General features: G+C 56.8%; 2 protein-coding genes across 18 annotated transcripts in view; one reads left to right on the forward strand and one right to left on the reverse strand.

Moving 5' to 3' along the window:
• The window catches only part of PISD (phosphatidylserine decarboxylase), a 35,687-nt gene extending 26,752 nt beyond the window's left edge, over window positions 1-8,935 (forward strand). Inside the window, exons 2-8 of one of the 3 annotated variants that reach the window (XM_057744391.1) lie at window positions 3,046-3,271; window positions 4,857-5,022; window positions 6,476-6,712; window positions 6,860-6,998; window positions 7,219-7,365; window positions 7,637-7,797; window positions 8,363-8,935. In XM_057744391.1, the coding sequence (XP_057600374.1) occupies window positions 3,222-3,271; window positions 4,857-5,022; window positions 6,476-6,712; window positions 6,860-6,998; window positions 7,219-7,365; window positions 7,637-7,797; window positions 8,363-8,587 (1,125 nt within the window). In that variant the 5' untranslated portion in view covers window positions 3,046-3,221 and the 3' untranslated portion in view covers window positions 8,588-8,935. The remainder of the gene's footprint in view (window positions 1-3,045; window positions 3,272-4,856; window positions 5,023-6,475; window positions 6,713-6,859; window positions 6,999-7,218; window positions 7,366-7,636; window positions 7,798-8,362) is intronic. The other 2 variants (XM_057744392.1, XM_057744390.1) reach the window with 2 other exon arrangements.
• The window catches only part of SFI1 (SFI1 centrin binding protein), a 94,278-nt gene continuing 75,298 nt past the window's right edge, over window positions 8,809-27,788 (reverse strand). For 9 of the 15 annotated variants that reach the window (XM_057744374.1, XM_057744372.1, XM_057744371.1 and 6 more), the window contains 16 exons: window positions 21,629-21,710; window positions 21,132-21,310; window positions 20,379-20,454; window positions 19,776-19,871; window positions 19,293-19,369; window positions 18,444-18,546; window positions 17,213-17,309; window positions 14,649-14,809; window positions 14,141-14,215; window positions 13,486-13,560; window positions 12,885-13,396; window positions 12,196-12,300; window positions 11,905-12,109; window positions 10,443-10,777; window positions 9,868-9,979; window positions 8,809-9,795 (listed from right to left, as the gene is read on the reverse strand). In XM_057744374.1, coding sequence (XP_057600357.1) covers window positions 9,691-9,795; window positions 9,868-9,979; window positions 10,443-10,777; window positions 11,905-12,109; window positions 12,196-12,300; window positions 12,885-13,396; window positions 13,486-13,560; window positions 14,141-14,215; window positions 14,649-14,809; window positions 17,213-17,309; window positions 18,444-18,546; window positions 19,293-19,369; window positions 19,776-19,871; window positions 20,379-20,454; window positions 21,132-21,310; window positions 21,629-21,710 — 2,395 coding nt within the window. In that variant the 3' untranslated portion in view covers window positions 8,809-9,690. The remainder of the gene's footprint in view (window positions 9,796-9,867; window positions 9,980-10,442; window positions 10,778-11,904; window positions 12,110-12,195; window positions 12,301-12,884; window positions 13,397-13,485; window positions 13,561-14,140; window positions 14,216-14,648; window positions 14,810-17,212; window positions 17,310-18,443; window positions 18,547-19,292; window positions 19,370-19,775; window positions 19,872-20,378; window positions 20,455-21,131; window positions 21,311-21,628; window positions 21,711-27,788) is intronic. The other 6 variants (XM_057744383.1, XM_057744377.1, XM_057744380.1 and 3 more) reach the window with 5 other exon arrangements.

A 27,788-nucleotide genomic window follows, 5' to 3' on the forward strand; every position in this document is an offset into this window, starting at 1 on the left:
CCATGTACCAGCCAGCACGCCGGAGGGGGGTGACACCCTGTCCTCCCCAGAACCTCATTCCCTGCTGGTGCCAGGGATTGCCCCAGAGAAGGTTCCTTTCCTTGAGGGGATTTAAGAAAGACCCCTTCTGAGTGCTGTCCCCACCTCCATCGCCCTTGAAAGAGGCACCTGTGGACCCTTCTCTTTGCTTCCTCTTCTCTTGCCAAGGCTTCCCCAAGATGGCTTACCCGTTTCACCTGGGAGAATCCATTTTCCTGGCTCCCTACTTCTGACATTTTGTCAGCTTCCAGCCCTGGAACTCAGGGGAGGAATGGTCAGTGGCCCCTGGACGCAGCTGCCCAGCGGCCCTGCCCTCCAGAGCTGGAGTGTGCACAGCAAATCAAGCTGGGGACACATGATTTGGGGGCACTGGAGGTTTCTGCTGAGGCTTCAGGCTAGGTAGCTGGCACCCAGTGAGCTTTCCACTCAGGGAGCAGGAGCACATCCTCGGGCTCTCTTGGGCTAGACATGTGCAGGGCTGCAAGGCCTTCATTGTGGTCAGTAAAGGGTGGGCAGGGACGTTGTGGCACCTCTGGGGTGTGAACCCCCAGAACAGCATGTCCTGACACAGGTGAGCTCCCCCAACATGGTCTTATTGAACTTCCTGCTCACATCATCGCTACCCCTGTGGTTTGGGCACCTCTGTGAGAACTGCCTCCTTCGCCCAGTACCTTCCATCTTCCCAGTGGTAGCAAACTTCTGTCCTCGCAGAGCGTGGGTTTGGAAATGAAGGGGAGGGAGGCATCAGGAGCCAGGTTTGGGGGGTGAGCCTGCGCTAAGCTCTTGGGTGGAAGAGAGGCAAGGGGTTTCTGAGCAGAGTTGTTCTGGGCCTTGGTCACAGCTGTGATCCGAGCCTCAAAGCGGGTGAGTGGACGGAAGAACCCTTCCCATTTCCAGATGAGGAAACTGAGACTCAGAGAGCACCTGTGATTTGCAAGGCCTCTCCCAGTTCTCAGGGCTAGGTGGGGGGAGGGCATCCAGGATCGCAGTAACCATAGTGTCCTTGTCCCCCACCAAAGAAAGCCACTCTGTGTTCTCATGTTCCACATGGCTAACCCTTAGGCCACTTAACAACTTTAAAGTCCTACTGGTCACAGCCCCAAATTCACCTCCATAAAGTGCCCTTGAGACTCGTGGGAGAAAGGGAAGATGTCTGTACTTCTCTGCTTCAGTGTACTGTCCTTGCAAGCTCCTCATTCAGGCCCCCAAGTTGCACTCAGGGAACCAGACAGGGAGAAAGCTCTAGCTTGGCCTCCAAAAGGCATTGTATGTGCAGAGGGCTAATGGGGCTCTGAGATGGCGATGCTGGGAGCGTTGTTGGCTGGGGAAGTGCCTCTGCTCTTGGGAAGTGAGAATGGGTGACCTCTAGGGACCCCCTTCCCTCGGTCCTGTGGTGCTGAGCTGGTCAGAGGGTGTTGGCCCATTTCCTGGGGGACAGCTGAATTCATGTCTGCTTCCTGGGGGCCTTTGGGGGCACACCAAGGTGATTTAAAAAATACCTGACCCTGGTCTCAGTGTCCCGTTTTAGAAGAGGAGGTAGAGTAGTGACTGAGACAGGACTGAGGCGTGAAGACCTCTTACCCAGCTCCTCAGGGCAGTTTCTGAGCTCCCTCCACTGCCCTAGTGGGCTGTCTGGCCCTGCCAGGCCCCTGGCCTGGAGGCCCTGGGGGAGAATGCAATGCAAAGGCACACGCTGGATCTGCTTTGAAGATCTGAGATTTGGGGCCGAGGTGGGGTTTGTCTGTGGGCTCCTGAACGTGCCTTTCTGACAACATGTTGCAGCGGTCAACGTCCCACCAAGGAAAACTGGCAGGAGAGGCCTAGCTCCCTTTGCGAATCCCACGTGTGTGTGCAGCCTGAGCTTTCTAGAGTCGGGGAGAGAGGCTTGTCCTGGAGCCTAGCTCCAGGCTCAACCCTGAATGCCCATCACCCCGCTGGGCCTGTTTCCTGGGGAGCCAGCCGGAGGCGAGTTTGGGGCCCGAGGGCGGGGAGGGGCTGTGCTCCGCAGGTGGGCGGTAGGAAGGGAGGTAGCGGGACCTCAGCTGAGCCTGGCCAGGCAAAAGCCAGAGTGTCCGTGGGGTCTCGGGCAGGAGGAGGCCTGGGTGGGCGTCCTCCTGCCATTCAGCGGCCGGTTAGCGAGGCGGGTGGCCTGGGGAGAGGAACTAGCAGAGGGGTCCTGGTCCGAGGTGGGGCAGGCCTCCGCAGGGGTGGAAATCCATGCTGTCCTCCAAAGCTTAGTCGGCCTCATCCGGCCCTGCGGCCACGCACACCGGGGGTCCTGCAGTTGCGGGGCTGGCGTTTTCTCCTTCTTGGCGGAGGTGGGTCTGCCCAGGGCATCAGACGTTCAGCCTGTGCCGGTCGAGCCATGTCCGAATTGGGGCCTCTTGCTTTGTCCCAGCGCGAGGCCTGAGCCGGGTCAGCTCTCTGCCTTCAGAACGGGTGCGGGACCCCGCGTGTCTTCATCTAGAGACGACGCCAGGCGCGTCCGTTGGGGGCCACGCTGGGCGGGGCCGGGACTCCGGGGCTGCGGAATGTTTGCGCCCCCCCCCCCCGCCCGTTATCTGCGGAGGCCGCGGACCACAGTGCTGCTCCCCCCCCCAGAGACAGGAAGGCAGGGCGGCCGGTTTCCCTGAGGTCGCCCTGGTGCCCTTCTTCAGAGGAGGCAGGTGTCGGGCCCCCGAGCGGGGAGGGGGGGAAAGCCAGAGCAGGCCAGACGCGGGGGTCTCAGCGCCGCGCCTCTCCCGCCTTCCCCGCGCCCTCATCTCTCAGATGCTCCTTTGTCACCTGAAAGGAAAGTGGGTCAGGTCCCGGCGAGGGGGGCCGCCCGTGCCGCAGACAGCATGACGCTGGGCGCCTGCCTGGAGCTCGGGGCTCAGGTTCCCGCTGTGCTCCTGGGTTGCAGACGCCGGGAGCCGGCAGGCGGCCAGGCCGGGGACGGAACGGGCCGAGGGCGGGGCCGCTGCGCGGGCAGAGCAGGTGTGTGACCGGCGCCTGTCTCTGCAACAGCCCCGATCTCTCACCTGCGCCCCTGAGCTGTTGGACCGGACCCAGCCGGGGAGCGGCCCCCCGACCGCCGTCGCCAGGGGCCGAGGAGCGGTGACAGCGCAGGAGCTCAGGGGGAAGGGAGGAAGGAGGAGAGACAAAGGGAGCGAGCCTGACGCCGCCTCCCTGCGCCGCCCACCATGTGTCAGTCAGAGGCGCGGCGAGGACCGGAGCTCCGCGCGGCGAAATGGTGAGATGCTGCGGGCCACGGCCGCGTCCTAACCCGGCCGCGCCCCGCCTCGACCTCCGGAAGGTCAGAGTTCACGTCCCGCGGCCCCGCGGTGGAGGCAGCGGCAGGGGGCTGGGGGACCAGCCCCCGCGGCTGGAGGGGTCCGGCCCAGGGGGCCTGAGTCGGAGAGCCCGCTTCAGGTACTGGGGGGCCGGCGGGCTTGTGGCCCAGTGTCTGTGCTGCGCCCCCGCCCCCTTCCCGGCGCAGCTCCTCCGGGATTGGTCCCCGCGCTTCTGCAGAGAGCGAGGTGGGTGGGGGGAGCCCAGTGGAGAACAGTGATGTGTCCGGCATTGCTTGTCCCCTACCCACTTCCTGGACCTTTTTAAAACCTGAAAACCCGAGGGGGTGGGAGAATGGACACGGGGGGCTCTGGTGAGCAGTGGAGAAGCCGCGCCTTCCGGGGCCACCATTGAGCTGCAGGGCCTGGCCTTCGGCTCAGTTATCCATTTTTTCTGCTTTGTGTATCAGTTGAGGTGCCTCTTTGTTTCTCAGTTTGTTGAGCAACTGGGGGCAGAGGACAGAGCTACTCTGAGAGTGCACAGGCACAGACGGGAGCCTTATTCTCCAGTTGAACGCAGTGTTTTTGTAGATGAGGAGACCAAGGCCCTGGGGACATTCTCAGAGTGGGTGGCAGTGAGGTCTCCTGATGGCCACACTGGGGCCTCAGGAGCACTTTCTAGGTCCTAGGCATGCGGCAAGGCGACTGGGGCCTCCATGTCATGCCTCAGGAGGCCAGGGTTCGGGTGGAAAGGCGCACTCCCGACTCTGGCTCCCCTGAGGCTGAGGCTGTGCTGAATGCACCCGCTTTGGGCTGGTGGGGTCTGGGGGAGGCCCAGCTGCCTTTTCTGGAAGGAGGGGCCTGGGTCAGATGTGTGTGGCCTCAGCAGACCTGGGAGGTGGGCTGAGGGTTGGTGGGGAGATTATCCCTGCCAACCTCTGGATTGTTTTGGAGAACCTGACCTGATGCAGAAAGACCACGGGGATAGATGGAGCAGTAGCGGTGAGGGGTGTGTGTACACGCACACGCGTGCTTGTGCATGTTTATGTGTGTGTGTGTTCCTTTGTGACCTTGTCAGGTCCAATCCCTTAATTTATCAGAGGAGGGAATAAGAGGCCTGAAGCCATGAAAAGATTTCCCAGATCCTGCGCTGCCAGGGGCTCAGGGGGATCAGACTAGCTCTCCTCAGAGCCTGTGTGGGCAGAGCTGACCCTGGGCGAGTAGGGGGCCGCGAGGTGGGCTCCGCACCATCTTCCCAGCGTGCTCAGCCCCAAGGTCCTCCCTGGGGCCACCGCCATGTTCAGAAGCTACTCTCTTAGAGGTGCCTCACTCTGTGTCTCAGCTGACAGGCAGGTGGAGAGACTGGGAAGTGAGTCCCCTGACCAGAGGCAGCCAAGCCCCTGACTCAGAGTGGGGCTGGGATGAAGGAGTCTGGTTGGTGCCACCTGACTCCATCTAGAGGCAAGGTTGCTGAGGGTGCGATGGGCCCCCCCACCTCCATCCCAGTCCTCCACTGACCCTGGCTGTGTGCGGACATGTGCCCTGCAGGTTGCACTTCCCCCAGCTGGCTCTGAGGCGGAGGCTGGGACAGCTGAGCTGCATGTCCAAACCCGCCCTGAAACTGCGCTCCTGGCCCCTGACGGTCCTCTACTACCTCCTGCCCCTCGGCGCCCTCAGGCCGCTCAGCCGGGTGGGATGGAGGCCTGTGAGCAGGGTAAGTGTGCAGAGGCTGCTGGCCTGGCCTCCCCGCAGGCAGGCCGGAGGTTGGGGCCTAGGAGACCGAGAAGGAGACATTTGTCCGAGCAGAGGTGGTGGTGTGGGGGCTCAGCCCCCCGGCAGGGTCATGTTCAAAGGCGAGTTGGCAGAGAGGGTGGGCTGGTTGGTGGCCATGTGGGCTGTAGACAGGTGACTGTAATGGCCCACTGTCTACTGCCTGCTCTCTCTGCCTGCATTTCTGCCATATGGGGACTCTGCTTTTGGAAAGAACCCACATTGGGCATTCAGAAAATGGTGTCTGTCTGATCTCCTGTGTTCAGGCAGAAAAGAGCTTACAGGTGATTTTGGGAAGAATCCAAATTAATTTCTGGACACCAGAGGGTGGTTCAGGGAGGCTGGAGCCTGTGTGGGCCCCTTTGGGTGAGGATGCCTTTGAGGACCCAGGAGCCCCAGGCAGGGCTGGGTGAGGGAGCAGCCTGGCTGCAGCTGACTGTCTTGGGCAAGCTGGCCCCGAGGAGGAAACGGCTCCCGGGCTTTTGGACAGCCCAGGCGGGCATTGCCAGGGTTTGAAAGCTCAGGCATCAGGTCCTGGGCATTAGGCCTGGGGTCATAGGGCAGCCCTGGGCCGCCCCTGCAGGTGGGCATTAGCTGAGAGTGCCTGGGAACCACTAGCTTACTGCCTCTTTAAAGGTGTTTAACGTTGGGATGGAATTGCTTTTACGCTTTGGGGACTTGGTGTCTTGGTTGTGTTCAGCAAGTAGCAGCCACCGATTAGAAGCAGGTCTCACTATGGCAGAGGCCCCTGAGGTTTAAGAGGCTGCCCCTTCTGGGTCGTGTGGCCCTGAGTTTGGCTGGAGAGTCTGACTCAGGGGCTGAGTCCCCTCTGCCTCCTGGAGGAGCTCCAGGTGGGGACAGCTGTGTGGACTGGCCAGGCCTGTGGGGACAGGTGGGCTCAGTGGGCGTGTCCAGGCCCTCAGAGTGTGGGTGTCAGTGCTTAGTGAGTCTGCACGAGAGTCTCCGATCTCAGTGGGGGACAAACACATGTGCTTTGGGCTGTGAACTTGCCTGTGCACCGGAGGCTGCTCCCTTCTCTGCTGATCTGGGACTCGGGCAGCACCACTCACCGCAGCCTGTGTGACCAGATCAGATCCGTGCATGCCCCTCCCCCAAGTGAGGCTGTGCTGGCCAGTCTCGCCGGGAACTGGGGAGGGACTGTGGCAGCCGCTGTGGGAACTCTGCAGGAAATGGCTGACACCTGAGCTGTAAGTCACTGTGTCACGGGCCCAGCTGGTACTGTGTGGAAGAGATTTGGGAGCTCAGTCTGGTACCTGGTGAGAAACAACCATGTCACAACGCCCTCGTGGGGACAAGCTGCTCAGGCCTGGGGAGGAGGGGGGCTGGGGGGTGAGCACACAGTGTGGCTGACTCACCTGCCCACCTGGGGCCTGCAGGTGGCCCTCTACAAGTCGGTGCCGACACGCTTGCTGTCGCGGGCCTGGGGCCGCCTCAACCAAGTGGAGCTGCCACACTGGCTGCGCAGGCCCGTCTACAGCCTGTACATCTGGACGTTTGGGGTGAACATGAAGGAGGCCGCCGTGGAGGACCTACATCATTACCGCAACCTCAGCGAGTTCTTCCGGCGCAAGCTGAAGCCACAGGCCCGGCCTGTGTGTGGCCTGCACAGCGTGGTGAGGACAGGCGGTTCTTGCCTGTGCCTTTAGGAGTGGGGTGGGGGGGGGGGGGGGGCGCTCCTCCCAGGCGGAAACCCAGGGAGGAGGTGGCCCTGCCCTCCACTCCTCCCCTCCCCCACAGCGAGCCCTTCCTGGCCCTTCCAGATCAGCCCATCAGATGGGAAGATCCTCAGCTTTGGGCAGGTGAAGAACTGCGAGGTAGAGCAGGTGAAGGGGGTCACCTACTCGCTGGAGTCGTTCCTGGGCCCTCGTACCCCCGCGGAGGACCTGCCCTTCCCACCAGGTGGGTCCTGACCCGGTCGTGGCTGGCAGCCCTGCTGTGGTGTGGCTGTGCTGGACGTCAGGAGGGTGGCAGTGGGTCAGGGACAGAGGCCTGTGGACCAGGAGTCACTCTGCCTGCAGCTGCAGGCCTCCCTGGAGCTGGTGTCCAGACTGCACGTGGGCTCTGTGCTGAGCAGCGTCAAGTACTTGTCTGAGTGCCTGGCCTCGTGTCTGCCCCACAGCCACCTCCTGCGGCTCCTTCAGGAGCCAGCTGGTCACCCGAGAAGGGAACGAGCTCTACCACTGTGTCATCTACTTGGCCCCGGGGGACTATCACTGCTTCCACTCCCCCACTGACTGGACTGTCTCCCACCGGCGCCATTTCCCGGGTAGGTCAGGGTCAGTAGGTGGGCGGCAGCTGTGCCTGGGGGCCTTGGACAGAGGTCCTCAGCTTCTTGGTGTCAGGGGATACAGGCTTCAAAGCTGGGAAGCGACTGCTGGGTGTGGGCGGCAGGGGCAGGCTGGGGGCCCGCCTGCTTTGCATTTGGAATGACATGGGGGTACACTGGGTCTTGGGGCCCCCCAGAGTAGACACACTAGGCTCTGGGAGGCTTTCTTCCTCCTGCCGGGCAGGGAGTAGCAGCGTCACTGTCCCCGTAGGCTCCCTGATGTCGGTGAACCCTGGCATGGCCCGCTGGATCAAAGAGCTTTTCTGCCACAATGAGCGTGTGGTCCTGACTGGGGACTGGAAACATGGCTTCTTCTCACTGACAGCTGTGGGGGCCACCAACGTGGGCTCCATCCGCATCTACTTCGACCGGGTAAGCAGAGCCCAGGTCCTGCTGACGTCCGAGGGCTGGGCCACCCGGGTTCCCTGCACCGTCTCCTGTGTAGCCAGTTCTGTCGGGACGGTGATTTCTAGGAGGGCACATCCCCCACCAGGCCTGGCCGTGCAGGGCAGCGGCCCGGGGCTCCTGCTCTGTTGTCCCCGCCCACCCCTGCCTAGAGGTGGCTGGAGAGGGAGGGAACTGGCCTCCATCAGCACGCCCCACCCAAGCTCCCCTTGGGTTTCTGGCAGAAGCAAAACGCCAAGCAGGGAGGTTGTGTGTGTGAGGGGTGCCAGCGCCCACCCTGCCCGCAGGCCTTCCCTTCTCAGTGTCAGTTTGTCCCTCAGCCCCTGGGTGCTGGTGTTGTGGCACCGTTTGTGCCAGTGAACCGTTGGGTCTGAATCCTCCATGTCCCTCTGGCCCCAGTTCACAGCTGGTCAGGGGCTATCGGATTAGACCTGGCCCACGGCCTCCCTTTCCGAGCAGGGTGGGGGACAGGGTTTGGGACAGCAGCAGGGGTGTGTTCAGGGTCCACACGCTCTTCCCTCGCCTCCCCCAGGACCTGCACACAAACAGCCCCCGGTACAGCAAGGGTTCCTACAATGACTTCAGCTTTGTGACGCACACCAACAAGGAGGGCATCGCCATGCGCAAGGGCGAGCACCTGGGGGAGTTCAACCTGGGCTCCACCATCGTGCTCATCTTCGAGGCCCCCAAGGACTTCAACTTCAAGCTGAAAGCGGGACAGAAAATCCGATTCGGGGAAGCTCTGGGCTCCCTGTAGAGCTTCTTTCGTGGCTGCGGCTGCTGAGGGACCTTTTCCAGAGAAACGTGAGGGTCTTTTCAAGGGGAACCTCTGAGGCTGTCTAGGGAGGGGGCTGTCAGGTCTGACCAGGCAGGACCTGGGAGACTTCTGTCCCTGCCGTCCGGGGTGCAGACAGGGTTGTCAGAGCCCCTGTCATCCCCTTTCCCACCCGAAGAGAAAGTACAGGCCAAGACGATTGATTCCCTCTTGGAGATTTTTTAATGTGTTGTATAAACTGGAGACCCTGCACCTCCTGGCCGAGCGTTCAGTTGGTCTGATTTCCGTTCTAAGATGGTAAGTGGTAGTTAAGGTACCTTCTCGCTGCTCCTCCTGTCACTGCTTTGTGGCCTCCTTGCACGGGGTGAGGTGCCTCCTGGCACTGACTGTGGGCCCCAGACCAGGGCCTTCAATGCAACTGCTCTCTGTTCCCAAATTCGCCCCACCCTGCTTGTTGGGAAAAGCTGGCTTCTTTTTGCACTTGTGGCTGAACGCGTTACCCCCGACTCTGCCAGTGACTTCCAAGGGTGGCCAGTAATGGCTTGGTGCTTTGCAGGCCCTGATGAGTGACCTTCTGGAGCTGGTAGGTCCTCTTTCCAGTAGGCAGACCCCATTATAACCCCCCCTCAGTGGTGTCCAAAGCAGACAGGGCAGGCAGCTGCTGGGGCCAAGGGAGAGCTTGGGTCCCCTCCCCATATCCAGACCTACATAAAGTACAGAAAAGTTGCTGCTATTGATCAGGGGCTTATGTTGGAGGCGGAGGAACCTTGGTGGTATATTTGATGTGTGGGGGAGGGGGGAAATGTCAGTGCCTAGAAAACCTGTCCCCAGGTAACAGGTACGCAGGCCTTGGGGAGCCACTGATGGTGGGGACAGGGCCAGGTTTCATGTTTCCTGGGGATGCTGTGAATTTCTCCTGCAGGAGAAGCCATTTGAACTTTTTCAACTGTATCAGTAGCACAGTATTTTTGTATGAAAAGTGGGAGACTTCTGAACAGTGATTCATTTAATTGCAACGTTTTGAAATTAAAAAAAAAAAAAACTCATTGCAGCTTTGCATCCTGTTCCTGGACATGGGGTGGTGACTAGCACAGAGCCTGCCGCAGGGCCTGGATGCGGGCGATGCAGGCGCGGATGGGCTGGCGCCGGGCCTGCAGCTTGGAGGCCAGCTGCTGGATCTGTGCTTCCACCTGGGGGGGTTGGGGGTCAGGGTGAGAGGAAGCCCAGCCAGGGACCCGTCCCAGGGCCCCTAGAGGTCGTACCTCCTGCAGCTCTTCCTGAACCTGCCGCTCTGCTTCCTGGTCCTCCCGCCTGGGCTCCTCCTGGCTCAGCTCCAGCCACCGCCGCAGGCTGCTTGCTTGCCGCTGGCAGGACCTGAGGGACAAACGCACCTGCTGCCTGGCTGGGCTCCAGGCAGAGCCTGCGGCTAGGAGACAAGCGCAGCAGCTGCTTCTGGTGTGGGTGGAGGGAGAAGGGGTCCTGTTCCTCCGTTCCCTCCCTGTCCTCTTCCCTGCACAGAGCTGGCCGAATGGGACCCGCCTGCTTCCCTCTGATCAAGGCTGCTGAGGGTCCCAGGTGTGGGGGACGTGGGCTGTGGACCCACACAAAGCAGGGCGGCTCACTGCTTCATCCTGAGTCTGTCATACTCGCCAGGTGGGCCACTGGCTTCCACAGACACAGGTAGGTGTAAGGCTTTGCTCAGCTTTTCTTGAAGGTAAGGCCAACCTGGGCCTTCCTGAGCAGGACTGACAGGGAGAGGTGCCACCTGCGTGCGGGGGCCATCACTGGGTCCCCCTGTTCCCCATGGCCGGGTGGCAGGTGTGTTTCTGAGTCTCACCTGAGGTTCTGCTTCGTGGTCTGGTAGTCCTGCAGTTGCTGCTGGATGCCCTCAAGCTCGGCTTCCAGGTCGGTGTGGTCAGTGGCGACAGGAGAATAAGCTTGATCTTGACCATCCTGTCCAGGCCCAGGCTGAACCCAGGGGTCCCACGTGCCAGGAGTGACTCGTGCACTCGAGGCACTGATAGGCCCCAGGTACACACCTGCAGTGTCAGAGCCAGGCCCAGGCCTGCTGCCTGTGAAGTCCCCAGGAAGGAGCAGACAGGGTTTGGGGACACTGGCCAGGGATGAAGGGACCTGGGATGAAAGTCCAGGGGTCATTGGCTGGGCTGACGCCTGTAAGGGAAGAATGAACACTGAGCAGGGAAGCAGGAGGAAGGCGGGGAGCTGGGGTTCCCCGCACCTGCACCTGTCCCAGCCAGCTCACCTGGCCCTGCTCATTCCTTCAGCACCTGTGATGTAGTCCCACGACCACCCAAGCAGCTGTTTCCAGTCTTACTGACCTTTCCTCCCACTCCAGCTATGACCTTGCATTTCAGTGAGGCAACTTGTTCATGTCCAGCCACAGCTATGACCCTCTTCCCTTCCCTCCTGGTAACAATGGACACTCTCCCCTCCCCCACCCTCCCTCCACCCCCACTTAGGTCACAGCTCTTCAGGCACCAGGGGGCCTTTGGGGCCCCAAGCCCATTGCACACTTGTGCGTCCTCACACCTTCCTGCCCAGACTCCTACGTCACAGGCCTCAGTCTCGGCCCCCCTCCTCCCTGTGACTCCATCAGTTCTTGGGGTTACCTTCAGCTTGTGCTGCAAACTGTCAACTTTGATCTCCAGCCCTGACCTTGTCCCTAAAGGCCAGGCTAAATCTGTTAGGTTACCTCAGATCTGGCAGGTTCAAGACACACGCTTCATGCTTTACCTGGTGGGTTCCCCCCCCCCTCCTGGTCCTGTCTTCCCTCTCACAGTAAAAGAAATCACTATACCCTGAGGTATTTGGGCCGGAAACCCAGGAGCCACCCTGAATTCCTTCTTTTACTCTTACCCAACTCTGAGCAAGCCCCACCTCGTGTGCCTCCCACGACCCCCACAGCCATCCGCCCAGTCCTGGCCGCCAGCCTTCTGCTGGACCCGAGCACAGCAGCCAGCCGTCCTCCACAACGGCCAGACTGCTCACCAGGGCCTGCAGGACCCTCTGTGAGCCGCAGTCTCTTCATGTGTCTGCATGTGGGGTTTTTTGTCTCCACCACACATGGGCGTCCCGAGCAGGGAAGGGCCTTTGGGGGCTGTTCCCTGCTGTGTCCCTAGGGTGGTGGCCCCTGCACCCTGTGAATGAATGAGTGGCCTCCCTGCATCTTCCTGAAGCAACGAGTACAGCTGTGGCTACAGCACCAAGCACACAAAAAAATAGCACCAGCATGAAGACCAGACCAAAGAACGAGGCCCCAGGTGCACTGGAGGACTTACCCGGGCAGCTGCTTCTGGCCCATGCGGCCTGAAGGAGGAAGGGGGCAGCAGCTCTGGGCCTGTGGGTGGCGGCTTCAGGCCAGCAGCGCTTGGCAGTGGGCTGCTTGGGTCCAGTGCTGTCCGGGCCTTTGCCAGGAAGGGTGTCATCAGGGCAGGGCCTACTGGCAGGACCTCGCCTGGCCCAGGCTCCCACAGTGCCTCAGGCCTGAGCGGAGGAAAGGCAGGAGCTGGTCAGGCGTGGTACCTTCCTGAGGAGCAGGAAGGAAAAGGCCCCAAAACCACACCACTTACCCCTGCCCCCCCAGGGTGCCACACCCCAGGGGCGTCTGGCTCTGCAGGGGTTCCAGCAGGAAGCTTGGGCGTCGCGGCTGCTTCCTTGCCCAGCAGGCAGCGCTACTGGGAAGAAACACAGGCTGTTCCTCCAGACTGCCCGGAGCCTGAGACCTCTGTGGGGAGGGGTCATCCAGTCTGACTCCTCCCATCTCACAGGGAGACTGAAGGCCAGAGGAGGAGAGGGTCTGCCCCAGGCGCCCTAACTGAACTTCTAGTAATGCCAGTGAGGCCGCTGCTGACGGGTGCACCACCCACACTGGCTCACTTGACCCAGGCGACGAGGCTGGAGCGGGCTGGGAGGTCGGGCCTTCGTCAGCTGCAGCAGCACAGCCAGCGGGGATGGGGAGGGGCCCGGTCACAAAAAAGTGGGGTTTCCAAGAGGGAACCTGTTTCCTGGCTGTCACGGGAAAGGTGGGGACTGCCCAGCGGCCCATTCCTTTGCTAAGGAACTGCACGTTCTCTCCCCCACTCGGGAGGAACAGAGACTGTGGTCCCTCCGGTTAGGGCTGGAGAACCAGGGGAGCCTGCTGCACAGAGGGTTCCAAGTGGCTCAGCCATGACCCTTGGGGCCCACGGACCTTCCTGTCCCGTCCAAGCTTTGCCCCAAGTGAAAGCAAGGAGGAAGAGGTGAGGGACGGGCTACTCACAGCTCCAGGATGTGGGGGTCCCCGGCGGCCGACGCCAGGCTGTCCAGAGCACCCCGAAGCCCACGAGGAGCTGGTGGCCTCCTGGTCTCCAGGGAGGCATCACCAGCCCCAGCAGCGACTCGGCTGGGAAGGGGACCCTCAAACGTCACTCTCCTGCTGGACACAGCGGACGTGGGGGGCGGAGGCTCCCTGCCAGGGCCCAGTGCCTTCTCTTTCCAGAGCGTGGCGCAGCGCCGGACCACACGGTGGAGACTGTGGGCCGCCTGCAACCGGCCTCTGGTCAGGTCATGCTGTGCCCGCCCGCTCCCCACGGAGGGTGGGAGGCCCTGGCCCACCTGCACCTGCTGCCGGGCGTGCAGCTGCTGCCGGAAGGCCTTCATGCCCGCCGCGAAGCGCAGGAGGCGCGTGACGCCCTCCTGGAGGAGCTGCTGGTGGTAGGCCTGCACCGCCCGCTCCTGCCGCGCCTTCTTTCTCCTTGTCTCCAGCACAAAGCCCAGCCAGGCGGCCCATGCCTCCACGGAGAAGTGGAAGTGAGGCCCCGCCCTCCTGCTCAGACGCCCGCCACAGGGCACGCTCCCCTCCCGAGACAGGGAGCCCCTACCTTTGCCTGTAGTGAGAAGGCCCAGAACCACAGGGCCCGTGCCGTGCCCTGCCGCTCCCGCCTCCTGTCCGCCAGCTGCAGGCCAGAAAGGACATATCCCCTGCAGGGAGACCGCCCTGACCCCGTGGCCCCGGTCACTCTCAGACCCTCTCTAGTCGGGCACTGCCCCCTCCACCAGCAAGGCCCAGCCCTGCCTGCCCTGAGGTGGGGGGTCAAGGAAGTTCCTTTGGCAAGAACACACACCAGGAGCTCGGGGGTCGGGAGCAGTGGGGCAGCGCGCCGGCCTCTGGGGAGAAAAGCTGGGATGGTTCGCACTGCGGGCCTGAGGGCAAGAGGGACGCAGCCGTGAGGGCCGCTGGGCAGGCCGCAGCCCCGCCGGGTGTTTTATCAAGATCTTGACAAAGACCTCAAATGCATTTTCTGTTAATTTTTGGATATCACCCTGACACATTTTCAACGTGACACTGTAGAAACATGGCCCTGAAGCGACCTGGCCTTAAACAGGCTCCAAGTGAAGGAAGCTGGCGGTGCTGGGAAGTGACTGCGGGTGGGGGGGCCCTGAGAAGAGGGTGATGTGAGAAATGATGAACTAGAGGCGGGCTCAGGAGGCAGCGGGAGGAGTGGAGGGGAGAAGCGGCCTCTCCACGGCTCCTACCTGCTGTCTCCACTGCTGGAAGCAGGTCCGGCTAAGTGTCTGGGCCAGGAGTCGGGCAGCCTGTCTCTGCAGGAGCTGAGGAGAGAGCGCACAGGGCGCTGTGTGCCCGGTGCAGCCAGGTGCCCACGCCCGGAGCCCCTGGGGGCAGCACGGGCTCCGGGCCAAGTGAACCGACCTTCCACCACCAAGAGTCGTCCTGGATGAAGCCATAGGCCTCCTGCACTAGACAGCGGTGTCCAGATGCCTCCGTAGGTCGCCCAACTCTGACAGGCACGGCCCACAATGAACCAGGTTCCCTGCTGAGCCATCTTCCACCCGGGAGGCTGGCCTCCCCAGCCTTCACTGAACACCCGGAAAGGCAGCCCTGCGCCCGCAGGGCCCCGACCACCCAGCATCCACACTGGCCGCCGTAAGTGCTTCAGGAAAGACCTTTCCTCTCTGGCACACGGTCTCCTGGCCCAGACACCCCACCACACAAGGGAACTCGGGGAGTTGCCGTCCGCCTCACCCTCTTCCTGACGCAGCCCAGGTGGTGCGCCTTCCAGCGGGCCACGGCCTGCAGCAGCAGCTGCCGGTGGTAATGCTGTGCCACCCTCTGCATCTGGACCCTCTGCTGGGCAGTGCTGCGGCTGCGGTCCCTCCAGCGCCAAAACCAGGTCCTGAGACAGCCTAAGGCAGATGGGGGTCAGTTTGCTCTTTGGGAGGATGCATATGGACGCCTGTGTGACGGTGAAAGCTCAGAGGATGGAGCAGGCTGTGGGGACAGAACTGGGGTGTCAGTCCAAACTCAGTGAGACCACCCCACGTGGACGGTGGCCATTCTGTGAGGATGGCTCTGGCCCCGTCAGCAACTATGCACACCCTGACCAGAACCAGATATGCTGTTTACTGCTGGGCCCTCCAAGGCGCCCCTCCACCCCCAGCCGTAAGCCTGTGCACAGCGACCACAGGTGTGCCAGGGCCTTCGTGGAGCCGCCCACAAGATACCGCTGGGCACACGAACGAGAAGACGCAGGGTCTGAGGGCATGGGGGGGGCAGCAGCCCCATTTTCCCAGGGAGGAAAATGAGGCTCAGAGGCCCAGGCAGGCCGAGACGGGCCAGGGAGTAGCAAAGCGGCTGCTGGCCGTGTCCTCTGACGGCCAGGCAGGCGGGGGCCACACCCTGTCGTGTCTGTGTCACCTGATTCTCTCTCAAGGGAGCAAGACTCTCTTCTGCCAACTTTTTTCCTTTTGGATTTTTTTCCTTTTCTTCAGTCCCAAGAGAAGTTTCTTTTAGAAACAGAAGAGGGCTGACCCCAAGGCACAGAGGCCAAGAGGGAGTGTCCCCCAGGACCTGCCGGAGGGGGCAGGGAAGGCCGCCTGCACAAGCCTAGAGGCGTTAGCGCTACACTAAGTGCCGCTCTTTCCTGGGTCCTGCTTTCCGTGTGGACACGTTAGCCTCAAGGGACGCTCATGACCAATTCCAGAGGCGGGTACTATTATCCCCCTTCACAGAAAGAGGCACGAAGCCTGAGAGGAGGCCATGCCCAAGGTCGCACAGCCACTCCTCTCAAGCACCGGTCAGCGTGAGTGTCCGTGACTCCTCGCTCCGTCCTCCTGCAGCACCCAGCCCAGCCCTGGACCACCAAGGTGTGCCTGACACTCGTAGACCTTAATTAAGCCAAGACACGGTCCCACAGGTATGGACTTTACATCTACCGTGTGCTAAGAATACGGCGTCTTGTCACACGGTCTCCCCAGTCCTCCATACCAGCCCTGATGGACACAGAGAGCCCAGAGCCAGCCACGTGCCACCACCCCTTCTAAGGAAAGCTGCATCCTGCGCCTGTCACCTCCCCACCGCGGCCACCTGATCCAAACTGGAAGGCCCGTGCCGCGCCGGTGCCAAAGCTCTGTCCAGGCAGAGACCAGGGCTGGGCTGAGCCCCTCGGCATCCTTCCTAGGAATGACTAGAAACACAGCCCTGGTTTCTGGGGTGAGGGGCGGCCTAGCATGCTGAGGGCGGAGCAGGTGTGGGGTTCTGGACACCAGGATTCCACTCAGCGGGCGGCAGGGTCTGTGTTCATCCACACGGGAACTCGTCAGAACCTAAGTGGATTAGCTTGTGTCCTGGAACAAATGCTATTAAGCCAATTTAACAACTTGATCCGTTTTCTCTATGGCCTGATTTAAACCATTTCCACTTGTTTCTTCATTTATTCTCACTAGGAGCTCTCTCCTCAGAACATCAGACTCCCCGCCACAGGGCCAAGGGCCTCTGGTTCCCAATGACTCTCAAGCAGAGGCTCCATCCAGACCGTCTCCCAGGCTGTCTGTACAGCAGGTCACGGGACTACCTCGGGCCAACTGGGCAAGTCCCTGCTCCCTGCTCCCTAAACAGACAAGGAAGTGGGACTCTGACACCATGGGGCTGACGTGACAGGCAGCAGCCACTGGAAGGACTTTCCCACCAAACTGTCCCACCCCAAACACCTCCATGTCCCCCGTTCCAGCTCCCCATCTTTATTCCTCTGTAGATCTCGAGCTTCAGCCTTTCATCTTAATATAAACTGGTTGGCAACGAGGTGGGAAGAGAATGCGAAGGTGTACGGACGGAAGAGTTACTCCCTCCCAAGTTCACGTCCATCCCGGAACCTCAGAGCTGCTGTTACTTGGTAAGAAGGTCAGTGCAGTGTCAGACATCTGGAGTGGGGTGGGCCCTTAATCCTATATGACTGGTGTCCTTCTAAGAAGAGACACAGATACACAGCCACGTGACGACACAGCCGAGGCTGGAGTCACACGTCTACAACCCGAGGAACAGCGAGGGCTGCCGGGAGCCACCAGAAGCCGGACGAGGCAGGGAAGTGGCCTCCCCTAGAGCCCTCGGAGGGAGCATGGCTCTGCCAACACCTTGAGTTTGGACTCAGAGAACAATTTTCTGCTGTTTTAGAGTCCATGGTCCTTGGTTACCTCAGCCACAGGAAACTAGTACACATGAGAAGGAGACAGAGACTGAGGGAAGCACCTTGGGAGCAGGACAAGAGCTGTGTCCTCCACAGGCCTGCCTGCAGCTGCTGGGGCCCCGCTTACCCCTCTTCAGCACCATCTGCGCCTCCCTGATGGCCCCGTCCTCCTGCTGTCGGTAGTACAGCTGCACTGATGCCGCCTCCCGCCAAGCAATCAGGACCTAAGGGGCAGAAGAACAGAGGGGTGGTCACAGCATGTCCTGACTTTCTGGGGTCATCCCGGCTCTGCGGGCGACTCTTTGTGGAATGAGGCCAACCGAACGGCACTCACACACGCTCCACGAAGTGCCCGCCGTCCATGCAGACGGCAGGCAACCGTGCCCAGCCCCTTCGCAGGAAGCCCTGCGTCTCAAGAGGACCCAGACTTCATACCATTCCGTGAAGGGGTCAAGTCCTCATGTAGGCTTTCATTCTATTTGTGAAGTGGAAGCTTTACACTGCATGCATTTTCATACACGAGGCACATATGAAATCACAGTAACAGAACTCAGGGATGCCTGGTGCCTGCTCCCCAAACAGTCACAAACTCCACCCCCACAAAAGGCCTCCTCCCTTCTGAGCCCTGAAGCCAAGCAGAGTCCTGGCCATCCTTCCAGGGCAGGGGACACACATGCTGGCCTCGGAACTTTCCGAGAGCAGACTGGGCCCTGACCACGCGTGACTGCCGCTCACCCGCGGAGGCTCCGACGCTATCAGCCCAGCCGGCCAGCCCGTGTGGGGCTCCCAGCAAGCTGCTTTCTTCCCGAACACCCCAGAGTCACGTCATCTGAGTCCCCTGTCTTGTGACACACCTTCCCAAAGCCACGTCCCTCCCCAGCATGTGGGACCAGGCCACACCAAGTGGCATTTTGGGGGCCACTTCCCACCAACACTGACCGATGACCTCACATTCCCAGATGCTCTATGGAAAGCCCCCACAGCCACGAATCCTACGAGGCCGATGAGCAGGAGTGGGGAAGGGGGACATCTGAGCACCTTGTGCCGACATGAGGAGACGTGGGGACCTACACGGTTTGTCCCAGTGGAAAATTCCACGTGTGGGAAACACTGGTTCTGGTGAGAACTGGTCCATACTCACTATCTGCCATGCTTTTGTTTTAATGGATGTTGGTTCACAGTTCAGGAAAATAAACAATAACCCACCTGCGGGCACAGCTGTGTGTGCTGGAGACGGGAGCCACCTCGTTTTCCAGGCTCCTCGTTCAGTTCAAACCTCTGGAGCCACCCCCACGGCAGCCCCTCCCGGGAACACGGCCCCCACCTCCCGGACGACCAGCTGGCCTGCCAGGGCTCACCGAGGAGCACAGGGTCCTTCTGTAGTGAGCTGCTGCTCGAGAGGCCTTCTTTGCTTCATCTGCGTGGGCCACGGCGTTCTCTCTCCAGCGACGTACCACACCCCTGCAGGCACGCGGGGGGGACAGAGTGACCGGGGTGTGGACCGTGAGACGCTCCTCAGCCCCATCCTGAATTGAGGTCTGCCCAAGCGTGTCTGTCATGCTGACAGCACATTTACGTCAACTGCACACCCCACACGCTGCTGAGCTGGTCTGTGCAGGCACTGTGGCAGCGCCACGGGCACCATGGCCTCACGCGTTCATGTGCCACGGGGAACACAGAGCTGTAACCAGGTGCCCAAGACGCAGGCGAGGCGGCAATGGGGAAGACAGAGGAAGGGCACGGTCAGCCTGGAACAGCATGTGCTGAACAATCAGAGGCAGGAAAAGAAAGAGCAGAAGGGAGGGCGAGAGGGAGGGAGCAGGTTAGAGGTCGGCTCAGCAAGAGCTGCAGGAGGCATCAAGTGTGAGAGACACAGATGGTCCCAGAGGCTGGGAGAAAGGCCTGGAGAGCCGGGGCCGGGGACTGACTAGGAGCTGAGAAGAGGTAAAAAGGCTAATCCTGCAGGTCTGGACTGGGCAGGGAAAGGTGCTCGGAAGAGCGAGACACATGGGAGATGGCGCAGCTGCTTCCCAGAGGCTCCTCTCTGCACACAGCGTGGGTTCGAGGCATGAGCGGCCCCAGGGAACGGCGCTGGTTGTGGAAGAGCCCAAGCCACCCTCTGAGCTGCATGAGGCAGGCAGGCCCCCGCCAGGGTCTGCAGTGTGTTTCCCGTTCCTCGGCCTGGGGCACGGGGCACGGAGACTCACCGCAGCAGCTGCCTCTGGTGCCAGCTCTCCCTGGCTGCCGCCTCCTGCAGGACGCGCCGCACCCGGCTCTGATGAACCTGCAGGTGACCAGGACTGGAGGCCGCCTGGGCCTATACCTCTCCCCACACTCAGGCAGCCACAGAGGGGCGGGGATGCGATGCCCACGGCGCTTACTGCAGACAGCAGGAGAGGCCAGGCACCCACCCAACGACAGGGAGAGGACTCGCTAAGCCCTCACTGGGTGAGTCCAACCGCTGGATTCCTGAACCAGGGGCCCCTCTGATGGTGAGGCTGGTACCCCGGACGAGGATGGAGAGCTTAGCTCTGCCCCGTAAGACCACTGGCCAGGGCACTCGCTCTGAGTCTGGTGGAATTACTGCTCTGTTTTGGGAGGGGCAGGAGGTACAAGGAAGGGAAACAAAGCCTCCAGAATCCCCCCCCCCCGCCAGGCAAGGAGACTTGGAGGAAAGCGGCATCTCCTACCCCCCAGGTCTGCAGCGCCCTGTGCAGCAAGGTGTGTTGGAGATGCAGGTCAGCTCGCATCACCTTCTGCCGCTCGGCACCGCGCAGGGCCAGGCGCTGCGGACAGAGGAGACAGCCGGCCGCCGTGCGCCCAGGGCCGAGGGGGGCTCAGCCGTGCCTCCGTCTCACACTTGGTTTGGAGGGCACACTTGGCAAGGTGCTTATGAACCCCTAAGCCCCACCGTCCTCTGCTATAAACATGCTCCCCTTAGGGGTTTGGGAGGATCATACGGGGCGAGTGCCGCCTGCAGGTGAATGCTAACCAGTATCAGCTTAAACATTTTTCATCCTGAAAAGGATGCCTGTGACGGGTTAGACCAGGAGCTTTAGATTCAGAGCATTCAGGAAGGAACAGCCTGGCACCTAACAGAACAACCAACTGTGAGCCAATCATCTCTCAAAACCAGGTTAGCGCTCCACCTGCCGCCCGGCCTCCTCCCCACACTCAAGAGGCAGGTGGTTTCTGAGGGACCGTGGAGACCATATGTTTGCCCTGAGTCACCCTGACACATGGCTCCACCTGCCCACAGCCCCACGTGGGCTGCGCCTGTGCCAAAGCCTCACCTCCCTCCACCTGGTCCAGGCCCAACGCAGGAGCCGTGCCGCGTGGAACCGTGCAGCCCGCGCCCTGCCCGTCCTCCTGTGGGGAGACAGTCAGCGCTCAGCCCAGAGCCTGCAACGGCCCTCTTGAGGGGCACCCCTTCGCAGCCCCTGGCCCCTGCCCAGTGGTTCTTAAACATGGAGCGGGGGGATCAAGACCCTTTCAGAAGAGCTGCCAAAGGATCTGGGCTCTCCACACAGAAAAGCACACAGATCCTCAAATTTCAGAGGCCTTTGTATTCATGTGGTAATAGGTGACTGAGGAGGAGGTTAAACATGGCCAGAGTTTGAGAGGTGAGAGACCCTCAGGGCACAAAGTGGATCTAGAGAGGAACCGGAGGCAGGAGGACGCCTGCAGGGAGCACGGGGCCATCTGCTCTGGCCCCTAACCAAGTGGCGTGCTGAAACTGCCACAATCTGCCCCTGGCCACGGCTGCTTCGAACGGGCCCCCATCAGCAAGCAGGATGTAGCTGACAGACGACCTCAGATCCACAGGCACTTCTGGCAGCCGCGTTCCTGAGCCCAGAGATCCATCAGGTGCCCCAGGAGCCTCTCACGACAGCCCTGGTTTTGCTTAGACAGTTTCGAATTGAATTTCCAGAACTTAAGACCAGAGTCTAGGCTAACATGACCCCCAGACTGGTGCTCAGTGCTGCTACTACAGTCAAAGCTTCCCCGAGCCCGGAAGGGCTTCCGAGGCAGAAGCAGCCACTCACTCTGTTCTGAGCCCTCGGGCCTTCTCCCTCCAGACACAGAAGGCCTTCCTGAGCCGCCCGAGGTGGTGGTGGGCACAGGCCACGGCCTGCCGCTGCCACTCCAGGCGACACGCTGCTGCTTGCTGGCACCACGTGGCCCAGGACCTCCGCAGAAGCTGCCGCTCTGCATGGAGGATGGCCTGCAGCAGGGAGAGATCAGAATGGGTCGTGTGTGAGGCGGAACAGGAGCCAGGAAGAGTCTGCAGGCCACGATGATGACCAAGGCAGAAGAGCTGGATGTGCAGGAGGTGCCTGGCCCAGAAGCCATCTGTAAACTCTACTGACAGAGGAACCAGATGCCCCAGACCCGCCCCTGCCTCGCTGAATCCTGGTCACGGGCGGGTCGTCCTTCAGGGTGGGTCTGGGCCAGGGCAGTGTCCTAGGAGGGGAGGCAATGAGCGCAAAGACTTGAAGCAGGTCCTGCCGGTCCTGGCACCTCCTCGGGGAGAAGCACTTACCATTCTCTCTGCCAAGCAGTGTTCTTGTTGCTGAGACATCTTCTGACACCAAACCGCAAACACGTGCTTCTGTAACATCTCCCTGAAAGTATGCAAATGAGTAACAGTAAACAACTCCAAGAGAACTGGAAGTTCCAAATAGTCGGAATTCTTCTCTTATACAGTGCCACTAAGAGCCAAATAAGCCTAGGTGGGGAGGAAGGAAAGCAGACAGTAGCTGAAAAACCCACAAATGACCCAAAACGTCCCACATTATTTCTGGCCTCACCCACGTGGTACAAAAAAGACGCAGGCTTTGAGATCCTATTTCCTCATCCACCCCACGATGAATTACCAACAGTGCCCAACGATCACAGCGAAAGCCTTTCTAGTCCATGCTGAGCAGCCAGGCTGCTGCTACACAAATCCTTGGAGGAAGCAGTTAGAAACAGATGCCAGACCCCCAAAACTGAGCTGGGCCCCAGGAAATGGAATTTTAAACAAGTATTCCACGTGAGGCAGACAGAGAGACAGGTTTGTCACCTCTGCCTACCTGCACACCATAACAACATCAAAACCTGTAAAAGCAGCACTGGGAGAACCGGTCAACAGCCTGCAGGGCCTGTGCCTCGGCAAAGTCATCAGGGGTGACACTGGGGGACAGAAGGACACGGCTCCCCTGGCATTTAACCCATCAGACACACCACTCAAAACAAAGAGCTCCACTGCCAACTATGACACAGCAACTGGTCCTGCCTGCCCTCCAGCCACACGTTACGAAGTGGGCGAGATATATGAAGCACCTGCTTCCACGCACTGGGCAACAGACAACGCAGATGTGATCCTTGAGAGGTGGGAAACATAAAAGGTGAGACCCCTGGCTGCCCAGGCTTTCTCCTGGGGGCCCTTTCTGGACACTGAGGGCAGGAGGGAGTCCCAGGAGAGTACGACGGTCTCCCTGAGTTGAGGCAGAGACTGGAGTTGGAGACCACAGTGGGGGGAGGGACTGGGTGGACACATGTGGCCTTCATAGACCTGGGTGGCAGCGATGCTACTCCCCCCCCCCCCACCCCCGCCCCAGGCACACTCCCTGTACCCTCCACAGGTGAGGCTGCACAGGCAGAGTCCATGAGCCCTAGCAAAGCAGCTGCTGCAGGGCTGAGAGCTGAATGGAGATACCGGAGGTTGGACGGGACTGGGAGAGGGCGTTCTGGCCTAATTAGAGTGAAGACACCTCGCTGGGAACCTCAGAACTCAGAAAGGCTAGACCTCAGGAATAGAGTCACACCCTAACCGTGAAGACAAAATAAAAAGAGACCCAGACAAAGAAAGAATGAAACCACACTGGACAGGATCAACAAGAACCACCAAAAGAAACAGGAATCACCACCTGCCAGAACAAAATGCAACACCCTTTTAAGGAAAGAAGCTGAAAATAATGACCCAAATGTTGGAATCAGCAAGCACTTAAAAATAGCTATTGTATATAAGTGTGGTATTTTAATGAAAAGATGAACAATATTAGTTACCAGGCAGGGACTCTCAGCAGAGAAACAAATTATGAAAAGAGAACTAAATTATTTGGTGGTTCCTCAAAAAGCTAAACAAAAAGCTACAGTGAAATTACTGTATCAATAGAGTAATTCTATGTTTAGCTTTCTATGTTTTACTGTATTGATACAGTAATTCCACTCCTAGGTATATAATGAAAAGATTAAAAGCAGGGACTCAGATGGGTGTGTGTGCACCAGTGCTCACAGCGGCATTATTCACAACGGCCAGGAGGCGGAAACAACCCAAGTATCCGTCAACACGTGGGTGGAGGAACAAACTGCGGTATGTCCATACAATGGAATATTATTAAGCCATAAAAAGGAATTAAATTCTTACTTGTGCTACAATATGGATAAACCTTGAAAACATCATACTAAGTGAACTAATGGACAAATATTTTATGATTCCACTTACATGAGGTACCTAGTATAGGCAACTGCAGAGACAGAAAGAGGTTAGAGGTTACCTGGGCTGGGAGTAGATGGTAGTGAAAAGTTACTGTTTAATGGGTACAGAGTTTCTGTTTGGAATGATGAAAAAGTTCCCAAAATGGACAGTGGTGATGACTGTATAATATTGTGAATGTACTTAATGCCACTGAATTGTGTACCTGAAAATAGTTAAAATGGTAAGTTTTTAAAAAAATTTATTTTAATGATTCAAAGTTTATTTCAATGGAATATTAGAACTTAAATTATATGCATATGTATATATACATGTTTTAATTTAAAAGCAAATGAAAAATAAAGCCAAACAAATTGAAGAGGAAAAAATCTGAAACTAAACTCATTCAGGAGACTAAAAAACTAAAGCATCTTGAAAACGTAACTTCTCTCTGAACTAAGAAATTCTATATCCTTTTTGGCAAGTCTTTCCTTTTAGTATAATAACAGCTAGTAAGACATATAGCTTATTTATTTTAGGTCCAAGAGATATTCACAGATTAAGATTTAAGGATAAATTCTTTCCCTTTCCTCTCTTCTCCACATTTTCCCATCCTTTATTTTATTGTCTGTTGTGATGCAGTGTGGATAACATAACTCACTTTTGACTGAAATACTTTCAACTATCAAAAGATACAGTAGAGGGACTTCCCTAGTAGTGCAGTGGTTAAGAATCTGCCTGCCAATGCAGGGGACACGGGTTCAATCCCTGCTCCAGGAAGATCCCACGTGCCGCGGAACAACTAAGCCCATGTGCCACAACTACTGAAGCCCATGCACCTAGGGCCCATGCTCCAACAAGAGAAGCCACAGCAATGAGGAGCCCGTGCACCACAGCAAAGAGTAGCCCCCGCTCGCTGCAACTAGAGAAAGCCTGCATGCAGCAATGAAGACCCAACACAGCCAATAAATAAATTAATTTTAAAAATTTATGAAATTAACAATTACAATTCCTCTATGGTTGCTTCTTTTGTGATTGTTAATAAATACATAAAATATTGAGCAAACTTTCTACATCTTTTAAAATATAAAATGGTAAGTTTTATGTTACATAGGTTTTACAATTTAAAAAAAAAAAAGGAAGCAAATGAAAATCCTAGAACTGAAAAGTACCATATCTGAAGTAGAAAAGTCACTGGATGGACTACAAACTAGAAACTGCATAAGAAATATCACTGAACTTGACTGAAGACAGATCAATCCAAAAACCAGAGAGAAAAAGGGTAGAAAAATATTGAACAAAGCCTCAGTGACCTGTGGGACAATATTAAGTGGGCTAACAGTATAATTTGAGTCTCAGAAGGAGAGAAGAGCAGATATAGGGCAGATAAATTACTTGAAGAAATAATAGTAAAAGACTTCCCAAATTTGGTTGGAGTGGGGAGTGGGGTGACACCTCGGATCCAAGCAGCTCAATGAACCCCAAGCAGGACAAACATAAGAAAACACCACTTCATAAATCACACTCTAAATGCTGAAAACCAAAGATTAATAAGAACATCTTAAAAGAAAAGGAAGAGAGACAGACCACATTAAGGGAAACAATACAAATGACGGGTGACTTTTCATCAGAAATAATGGAGGGGCTTCCTAGGTGGTGCAGTGGTGAAGAGTCTGCCTGCCAACGCAGGGGACACAGGTTCGATCCCTGTTCCAGGAGGATCCCACATGCCAAGGAGCAACTAAGCCCATGCGCCACAACTATTGAGCCTGCGCTTTAGAGCCCGTGAGCCACAATTATTGAGCCCATGTGCCGCAACTACTGAAGCCCACACGCCTAGAGCCCATGCTCTGCAACAAGAGAAGCCACGGCAATGAGGAGCCCACGCACCACAACAAAGAGTAGCCCCCGCTCACAGCAACTAGAGAAAGCCTGCATGCAGCAACAAAGACCCCACACAGCCAATAAATAAATAAATAAATAAATTTATAAAGGAAGGAAGGAAGGAAGAAATAATGGAGGCCAGAAGACAACAGAACAATGTCTTAAAAACACCTGGAAGTGAGGGGATGGAGAAATCAACTCATTGCCCCACAGCCAGGGAAGAGTCCTTTAAACATGAGAGAGTGAAATGACCACAAAACAAAAGCTGAGGTGGTTCATCTCCAGCTAACCTCTACTCTATAAAAATGCCAAAGGATCTTCTTCAGGCTGAAAGGAAATGATACAGATAAAAACTGCAAATCTACAGAAAGAAACAAAGAACACCAGATAGGGCAAATATGTGGGTTAATATAAAAGATTATATTTTTTCTTCTCCTAATTTTTAAAAACTAACCCTGATTGTTTAAAGCAAAAACAATAACATTGTATTAGGTAAAAAGTATTGCAGACACAAAATATATGACCACAAACACCATCAAGGATAAAGAGGAAAGGAATTTTACTATCTATGTTCTTAGGTTTAACATGAAGCGGTACAACAGTATTCTAAATAGCGCTGTAATGCGTTAACCATGCACACTGCAATTCCTAGAATCACACTTTAAAAAATACAAAAGGCAGACCCCGAAAAGCCAAAGCAATACCGAGGAAAAAAGAACAAAGCTAGAGGTTTCATACTCCCTGCCTGCAAATTATACTACAAAGCTATATGAATCAAAACAACTTGGGACTTCCCCGGTGGTGCGGTGGTTAAGAATCCGCCTGCCAATGCAGGGGACACGGGTTCAGTCCCTGGTCTGGGAAGATCCCACATGCCGCAGAGCAACTAAGCCCGTGCAGCACAGCTACTGAAGCCCACGCAGCACAGCTACTGAAGCCCACGCGCCTAGAGCCTGTGCTCCACAAGAGAAGCCACCACAGTGAGGAGCCTGTGCACCACAATGAAGAGTAGCCCCCGCTCTCTGCAACTAGAGTAAGCCCACATGCAGCCCAATGCAGCCAATAAATTAATTAATTAAACAAAATCGGGTTGGGAAAACTGGACAGCCACATGTAGAAGAATAAATCTAGACCACTATTTTACACCACACACAAAAATTAACTCAAAATGTATTAAAGACTTGAATGTAAGACCTGAAACCATAAAACTCCTAGAATAAAACACAGGCAGTACAACCTTTGACACTGGTCTCAGCAGTGTCTTTCTGGATACACCTCATTCAGGCGTAAGAAACAAAAGCAAAAATAAACAAATGGACTAAACTAAAAATCTAAAGTAGGTAGAAAGAACAAAATAAAGAGCTTACATCAGAGAAAAATAAACAGGAAAATTAGCAAAAGTTGGCTTTTCAAGAAAAAACAAAAACTAATAAATTCTTAGCAAGACTAATCAAGGAAAAAAAAGAAAACACAAATTATCAAAATCAGGAATGAAAACGGTGGTATCATTCCAGATTCTACAGACATTAAAAGGCACTGTTATGAATAGCTTTATGCCAGTATGTCTGACACCCTGGAGAGAATGAAAAATTCCTTGAAAAACAGAGCTTACCAAAACTGCCACAAAAAGAAACTCTTCAGTAGCTCTGTATCTATTTACAAAATGAAATCTGTAATCAAAAACCTTCTCATAAAAACAAACAAAAAAACTCTAGGCCCAGATAATTTCACTAGGAAATTCCATCAAAAATTGAAAGAAATAATACCAATCTTAAAAAGCCTTTCAGATAACAAAGGCAAAACATTACAAGAGAACTAGAGACCAATAGCCCTCACCAAAGTACATGTAATAAATTTTAACAAAACATTAACAGACCAAAATCAGTAATATGCAAAATGGGTAAATACATCACAACCAAGTTGGGTTTATCTCAGAAATACAAGGTTGATTTAACATTTGAAAACCAGGAAAACTATATGATCATCTCAGTAAATGCGGAAAAAGCATTTGGCAAAATTTATCCACCGTTCATAATAAAAAGAGTCAAAAAGCTAAGAATAGAAGGGAAGGTTTTCAATCTAATACAGGGCATCTATAAAAAGCTGATTTCAAAACCTGCTATAAAGATAGTTATCAAGATAGTATGCTAATGGCATAAGAATAAACAAATCGATAAATGAAACAGAAGAGAACGTTCAGAAATAGATAAAAACTTATATGGCCAATTGATTTTCAACAAAGATGCCAAGGCAATTCAATGGGGGAACAAAAATCTTCTCAAGAAATAGTGCTGGAAAAAACTGAAGAACAGGGGAAAAAAAAATCTTTGACTCCTATCTCATACCATATACAGAAAAA

The sequence above is a fragment of the Hippopotamus amphibius genome, chromosome 8 (genome assembly GCF_030028045.1).
Source record: "Hippopotamus amphibius kiboko isolate mHipAmp2 chromosome 8, mHipAmp2.hap2, whole genome shotgun sequence".
Lineage (NCBI taxonomy): Eukaryota > Metazoa > Chordata > Mammalia > Artiodactyla > Hippopotamidae > Hippopotamus > Hippopotamus amphibius.